Here is an 8,238-nt window from a genome sequence, read left to right as displayed (position 1 = left end):
CTGCTGACAGGATCACTGTTGAAGATGTGTTAGCACTAACATTGTAGTTTTCTGCAGTTTTACTGTAGAGATACAGTAGCAAAGGGTAGAGACTCTGAGTTTCACTGTCTAAAAACTCTCCTTCACAAAACTGTATCTGTAACTTTTGTGAAGGGGCAATGTTATCTCAAACCATCTATGTTCCCCTCTGGCTTCGTTTTCTCCCTGCTTACCCCAACCTGGAAACTCAGGAAATTTCTATTGGGAACATTATCTGGAAGCTGTGAGGAAGACTTGAATAAGTCTCTTCTGTTCTGTAACCTAAAGAAATTATCTTTACACTGTGTAGGATCTTGATAATGCTTTCTGTGTGTGTTATTTTTGGCTATGTGTGTTTTACCACTGCACAGCTTTTGGTACTTTTTAATGATTTACTGTATGTTTTCTTTCCCCTGCCTCTTGGGGGCAGCAAAGACTTTGATTCAAATCTTGCTGTGCTGTCCTTTGCAATGAGAAACCAGTGCTGCTGCACTGCAAGCTGGGTGACTTGCTATGTCTTTGTTAGGCATGTACTGTGAGGCAAGGGAATATTGCATGTAACGAAGGTTAATCCCTTTTAAATGAAGCTTTGTTAACAAGATTAATCCTAAAACTGGTTCACAAGGAACTCGCTTTTTAAAAATCCATTTTTAAAAGTGGAAGTTATCTGATACCAAATTCACAGGGTAACTTGGATTGAAGGGGAACATCAGAAGGGCATCTAGCCAAACATGTTGCTCCAAACAACAGCTATGAGGTTAGGCCAGGTAACTTGGGGCTTTGTCCAGTCTGATTTTTGAAAACCTAAACTGGCTAGTAAGGTTCAGTTTTACTTTAGGAAATAGCTCAATAAACCCCTGTTGTATATGAAAACTCAAAATTCTTACTTATCGAATCAAACTGATCACAAAAGCCAAAAGGAAGACTTAGAGAGATGCTCTAGTCCTGCTGTGTAGCACTACTACTGAATTTAAAATGCAAAGCTCTACCTGTTGCTACAAGATGCTCTAAGTAATTCTTGGTTTGTGGAGCTCCAGGTGAATTAAGCTACTTCTGGGTTTTCAGTCTGATGCTTGGTAGTGTGTTTAGGCTGAGAGCCAGGACATTCCTAATGCCAGGTAGGTAATGGGTCATGTCTCTAAATGCTGCTGTGATAAAGATGACTAGAATTCAAGTGTGAGTGTACTTTAGGTCTGACACACCAGCTGGCTTCCTACTTCATTGAAACTTTGTACATACTGTTCTTTGTAGGTTACTGGGGGAGGGAGGACCCCAAATGCTTGGCTCTTCAAACTTTTACAGCGTGTGCTGTATTTTTTTTTAATATAATGCCACACCTATTCTCAGAGCAAGTTAAACCCTGAAGTATTTCAGGTAGTGTGTCTTCTAATGTCGGTCCGGGTTTTTAACTATAAAAATTGATCATATGTGTTTTGTAGAGACATTCTACCAAAAAATCCATTCATTCAAGAAATACCACTTTTATAAACATATCTGCTCATCTCTGAAATCAACATGGAACTCTGAGTATCCCATGTTGGGGTGGATGTGAAAGAATATAAACTAAGTAAATATGATGTGGAAAGGTTTCCAAACTTGAATCTTCTTTGACTCAAGCTTACATTTCTCCCTGCTCTGACCTTTATCTGGCTGTTACTCGTCTTGTGCTAGAGGCTGTTGTAGCTGACTTGTCATGCTTTGTAATGCAGTGTGAATGCAGCTAGATGAAATCTAGGGTTTTATACAAAATTTTTTTTCAAACTGAGCTGTGAAGGATTAATTGCATAGTATGTGTTTTTCCAGTAACTATCGCAATTATGCTTGTAAGCTTCAGGTTCGGTTAAACTCTTGTGCAAAACCTGACATCTACTGGTGGGAACCATCATTGGAGGCATGTGCTGAAGAGCCTGTTTTACTGAAGTGCTGGCCCCTTTGGCTATAGACTTTGGATTGCACCTTGCCCTAGAACTAACAATGTTTAAGCATAAATTAAAAAATCTAAAATTTCCATGGAACTGTAACTAATACATCTGCATACAAGCATGGGTATTAATAAAGGTGGTTGAACTTTCAGTGAACTCTCTGCTTTGATCACATGTGTAATGGCTAGATTACCAACTTTGTAGGCTTACAATTTAGACTAACTTTTGTAATAGTATTTAATCTGTAAGACTATATAAATCTTTAAAACATCTGTTTTTTTCTTATCTTTAAAGGCTTGCCATGGATGTACATCTGTATCTAAATGTGATTGCAGTGGAGTAAAAGGTGAAAAGGTAAATATTTATTTTTTCTTTTTTATTTTTACTGGCTGACCAACACACAAACCACTGAGCTATATGCCAATGTCAGATAACTGAAGCTTATAGATGATAGCTTTTATTTCTTGTTTGTGTCTTATTTATTTGATTGCAGTATGGGCATACACCAAAGACCATAGCTGTTATGACTTCAGGATTGAGTCAGACTGACTGGTCCACCTGATGATGTACAGAATTTCATATCATTATTTTCTCAAGAATGAGGAATAATGGTGCAAATTTCTTCAGCTATGTGAGAGTAAAATAGCTAGAATTCCTATTTAATCCCAAGGCCTGCCTACACTATCTAGTTAGTGTGAGCAAGCTAAGGTGTGGATTGTACAATAATGGCTATGCTAGTAATGCTTCAGTGGGAATTCAAGACCAGAATGAGCAGGGGTTGCTTTCCCACTTTCCTTGCATTGCCTGCTCATAAGTAGTTGATGCTCACTCATGTGCTCTGCCCTTGCACTGTTTCTTACCTCATAGTTTGTAGTGCTGTATACTGAGATAATTGCTGTTGCTGTCCAGATGCTCAGCTGGACTGTGGAAGTGACACAATTCAGACCCAGTTTTCCCAATGTACACGGCTGCCACCCAAGTAAGCAGATAGTTTACAGCCAAACATGTATTCTAAGATCAAGTAGAACAGAAACCATCCCTGAGACCAAAAAAGAACTCTGTGTAGTTCATTCAGTGCAACAGGCTGTTTTGGGCTGCCCAGGCACTATCCTAAGGTCAAGAGATGCATGTTGACATTTTGGAGCTTTCCCGCTTCCATGCAGCTTTGACTTCCAGTCTCCTTGCCTCAGCTGAATATATCTGTGCAGTATTTCATGTTTCTATTGCCATTATTTCTTACTGGTTTACGAGGTTTTTTTCCTTTAAGGAAACGGCAGATGCCCAGCATTTTCTGTTACGATGCAGTGTAGATGAACAGCTTTGTACTTGCCTGAATTGAGTCTTTTCTCAAGTGTGGGAGCCTCTGCTGCAACGGGGAGTGACTGCCTGAAACACTTCCACTCTGTCTTGTAAACAGTTTGCTTGAGATACGATGGAGTTGTCTTAAAGATGTGTACTGATAACAAGGATTTTGATAAGCCTGTATTATCAAACCACTTACCCTATCTTAGCAAGGTTTCTAGAAGGGCTTCAGTGCTCTAGATTTATGACAGATTTCAAAGGTCATTTTTGACATTGCATAAGCAAGTGTTACCTCAAGTGAACAAAGGTAGTGCAAAATAATCGGTCATTGCACAGGCACTATGATGTGCTGATGCAGAATTTTCCTATTGGCTGAAGTTAAAGAAGGTAGATGTTAAAAATTCAGAGTGATTCTTGGGGCCACACCTGCCATCCAGATAGCTCCAAACAGATGGGGTCATTCCTTGGCATGCACTTGCTCTTAGTTCATCAAGTATATTTCTAATTTACGTGGTGAAGAACAGTATGACCTCAATAGCAAGCTTTCAGAGTTAGGTTTGGTTAGCTAAAATGGGAATCTTGTAGATGTGTTTCCTTATAGGATCTTCTAATGCAGGTGACCAAACCAGATGTATCCTAACAGTAGTCACAGAACTATTTTCAGGTTTAGTTTGAAGGTAGTTAAGCATTAGGCTTACACCCTGAATACAATCATAGCAGGTACAACTTTGGAGAACCTTTCTGTAATCTGAGTTGATCTTTTTCTGGACTAGTCACAGCTATTTTGTGAATTCAGTGAGCAAATGGGTATTATCTGGCTAGTGTGGATAAGGAAAACCTAGAAGTAACTGCTCTGGCGTTCTAAGTAAAATCAAATAACTTATTTTCTCCTGGTGATTCAGCTTTCTCTTTATACTACTGTTACACATGTAGGGACTATAACCCACTAGATACATTCCAGTCCTTCAGTGTCACTTAATGAAACTGAGTCACTTTTTCTCTGGTAAAGCATATCTTTGGACTGTTTGTTTGGAGACAGTTTTGGGGTTTCTTTGTCCAAATACAGTTAACAACTGGAGCATATGAGCCTTGTTAAAGATCAAGTTCTCAAGTGTCACCATGTATTTGGACTTTGTTTCTGCTCCTCTAGACTGTCCTAGCCAATTGTTAAGGAGAACTGCACAGGAGAAGCTCTTCCACACTTAGTTTCCAACCTCTGTTGGCCTTTTCTAGAGTGAATTATTGCAAGTCCCAAGCAGAAGAGTTAAAAGCTTGATAACCTTTTGTGAAAAAAGTGAGGAAGGTAAAAAAGCCTACAGTAAAACAAGCATAGTATCACACCAAATATTTTTGTAAAGGTTCTACATCTTCCTGGAAAATTCTTGGGGGACTGCAAATTGATCAACGTGTAATCTTTTAATAAAATAAAACTTAAAACCAAAACAAACCCCAAACAACACAAATAAAAACAGGTTCACCGATGGTAAGACTGCTTTCTCTTCTTTTATGTATTTCTGAATTCCCTTAGGGAAGGGCATGTGTGTCTGAGACTTCCACTTATTAAACTGATAATATAAGGCATTTTTCCATCCTTAAAATGGAAGATTCACTTTGAAATCTGGAAACTATTGATAATTTCCCAGATGAATCAAGGTAAACACAGTGCAAGCCTGAGCCATGCCAGAAGTGGTTTTGTGGTGTGAGTTTTTTTTTTAAACAGCCATTCAGAAGCTTGCAGACCATCATGTACACCTTATGTAAAGGAACAATGGAAAGTGAAGCCTGTGTTTTTTTAAGTATGTGTTACTGGTGGAACTGTGCATATGTGCACACACCCACTTATGTTAATTGTCCTATAATTACAAAACCTTCAGTATTTGATGCATTGATGGATTCAGCAGTTCAGTTCTGGGGACCCACAGAAGTTCTGTCGCTGGCATCCATAATGCTTTCTCTTATAAATTGTTTGGTTTGAGGTTTTTTACAGCCTTAAAGTTTTCTTGAGTCTTGTACTACTACAAGGCATAAAGGGCTGTCTTAGGATGATTATGCTGATCCATCAAATTGTATTCCTTGCTACTTGCACATTTGATGTAAGCTTCCAAACCTGATACTGTCTTCAGCCTAGCTTTCTTGCAAGTATTATCTTTATTCCAGTTAAGTGTAAACTGCTACAAGAAGTTTCAAGCTTTTCCTTTGTGTTTGACAGCTGACACCTGGTGTTTCTGCTTCCTTCTCCAGTGACCTCTGAACGAGGAGTCAAACTCTCTAGCTCCTTGCCTAATTGGTGTATGAAGAACGTTAGACAAGGAGCTGTTTAAATAATCTCCCCTCTTTGATTCTCCCATTGAGAGTATGACAATATGCTTGTAAAAGTCAGGCATAGGGAACCTGGTTCTGTACTGGGAAGACAGGAAGAGCCTTGTCAGAGGCACTGAGCTGAGCCTCGTGCTTCTGTTCCACTGTGTTTCACTTCTGGCCCACAACCAGCTTCTGCATCCAAGTTGCTGTCCACTTGCATTAAGTCAACTAAGAATTGCTGTTTTGTTCAGTTTAGCAGAGCCTAATGTATTCCTTTTGAGGCTCAAAAGTAGCCACCTTCCCAAGCATCCTAGCATTCCCTTCAGGATATCCATATTTTAACAGATCAGGTGAAGTAATACAAATTGAACTGTGACAAATAGGAAAACTGTTTTCTTGTGTTGCCTTGGGGAGCCACAACTCATAGTTAACTGCTTCTATGCTGCCAGTGATTCTTGTTTAACTCTGCCATGAGCCCTTATAGCATCAGTGGTATGTGATCTGTTGGAGCACTGTAAGTTTTTTTTTCTGGAAGCTCATAGTACAGTAGCTGACAAAAATCAGTGCACTGAAGTTTTCTTCCTCTGCTCAGGCCTACCTTACTAAACTTAAGTATAAAATGGGTAGTGTAAAACTCAAACATGTCTAAAATGGTATAATAAAGAAATGAGAGGAATTTACTATCGATAAAGATTGATTGCAGATGGGACCCAGTGTGCTGTTACAGTAAGCTGCTCAGTAGTGAGATGGATCTGGTAAGAGTATTGACACTGAAGTAAATTATTAAGCTGCTACATACAGATGCTTATAGGAATTGCTCTCACTTTTCAGCTGGAAGAGAAGTGTGTAATTGCTTTTCACTTAAGGTACTGGATGATGACTGAAATAAACAGCACTTTTGACATTAACCTGCTTTATTGCTTAAAAGCTAGTTCATGAGTAAAATCTAGCTAAAACACAATAGACACTGCACATGTAACCATTTCTAAGACTAGGCAGTAAGACTTTTGGGCTGGTTTTACCTCAGCTGAAAAGAAGATCTAAAGATGCTGATTAGATCAGCTCTACAGAGAATGGGGAGAAAGATGATACTTAATCTCAGCTGCTCCACCTGATGGAGACTGAGAGCCAAGGGCTACAGCAAGCAACCTGTGTGCATCTCAGTCACTAAGAGGGCACGTGCCCCAAGAGTACTGTGGCTTTGCTTTAAAGTGGTGGCACATGCTACTACTGAAATAAGCTTTAGACCTTCCCTTAAGGCAGTATTCCTGTTTCTCCTGTTTGTGTGGCTGTGTTCAGAGCTGTCAGTGAACTGATCTCACTGAAAACAAGTTTCTTTGTAAACTACATTGATTTTCAATCTGATCAGTTCCTTCATGCATGTTGCAGTACAGCTATTTGTGATAGAAACATGTGGCTCAAGCTGGGAGGAACCGTGTTATTCACAGCACCTGAGACATGGCTTGCCCTCAAATAATTGCAAATACATTATGCTATTTTTTCATGAGCAGGGCTATTGGGTACTACCCATTCAATTTAAGTTAAACAAATCGATTAAGAAGCTGTTCTTTAGTTACTACATATGGTAATAATTACATTACAGCCTTTTAAGAGGGCTTCAGAAGGTGCTGAGTTTACTGAGTTTGTTAATCACAGTGCAAGGGGTGCGACTTTAAAGACTCAACTGGGTTGCAAGTTCCTAGTGTAGGATCTAAATACCAGCTTGGTGCCTGGGATTCTGACAAGAACAGCTTGTAGTATCTGAGCTCTGAAGGTGTTTCAGATACTTTGCCTTTGTATGCAGATACAAGAAATCCATACCCCTTACAAAGGAAGAATATCTTATTGGACACTTTGGATGTATATTCTTAGAGCTCTGAGTCTCAGAAGAAATTATCAATGTATGTCCTCAAGATCTGTATTTCCTTCTGCCTTTATCATGGTAAAACTTAGTACAGATGTGACCCAAGCTCAGCCTTTCTTTTTACTGTTGGGTACAAATTGTGAATAAATAATTAAATTTTGAGACTGTAATCACTTTGTCAAGAATAATTATATGATTGGTGTCTGTGCTTCATAAATGTTGGCATGAACTTCGCTAATGTGGTCCTGTGTTCTGAAAGGCTTACAGCCCCGGCAAGGAATGTAAATTATGTATGCATCTAAAACTGCATCTCTTCCTGATTTCTTAAATAAAAGTTATTAGAGTACATGGAGCTATGCCAGATTTTTCTCTATGCCTCTTTAATTGACTAGATCTTGCTGCATCTTAAAGCTAATTTTGGAAGTTTTCCCAACAATTTTTCTGTTCTTATTAGCCAAGCAAGTAATTGTCAAGCTTATAAACTGACAGTTGTGCCACATCTGTGTAGCTGATTGAGGGCGATTACTTTGCCAGCTACTCTGGATTTATCACTAAATGAGATCAGAATCTGACTCCTTGCTGTTTCCCCAAGGAAATCATAGACTCATTTAGGTTGGAAAAGACCCTTAAAATCATCACTGCCAAGTCCACCACACTGCCTAAGCACCACATCTATACATCTTTTAAATACCTCCAGGATTTGTGACTCCACCACTTCCCTGGGCAGCCTGTTCCAATATGTAAATCATGTAAGTTTTCCTACTTATCATAGAATCATAGAATGGTTTGGGTTGGAAGGGACCTTAAAGATCGTTTAGTCCAACATTCCTG

At 39.1% G+C, this 8,238-nt stretch overlaps 1 protein-coding gene across 1 annotated transcript in view; it reads left to right on the top strand.

Annotated features, from left to right (window-relative positions):
- Window positions 1–2,228: 2,228 nt before the first annotated feature.
- Window positions 2,229–8,238, top strand: part of COL4A5 (collagen, type IV, alpha 5) — a gene marked incomplete at both ends in the record, with an annotated part of 56,274 nt that continues 50,264 nt past the window's right edge. The window contains one exon of the mRNA XM_010183541.1: window positions 2,229–2,294. Coding sequence (XP_010181843.1) covers window positions 2,229–2,294 — 66 coding nt within the window. The remainder of the gene's footprint in view (window positions 2,295–8,238) is intronic.

Source organism: Mesitornis unicolor, unplaced genomic scaffold (assembly GCF_000695765.1).
Source record: "Mesitornis unicolor isolate BGI_N332 unplaced genomic scaffold, ASM69576v1 scaffold674, whole genome shotgun sequence".
Lineage (NCBI taxonomy): Eukaryota > Metazoa > Chordata > Aves > Mesitornithiformes > Mesitornithidae > Mesitornis > Mesitornis unicolor.
This window is presented reverse-complemented; position numbering and strand designations above follow the sequence as displayed.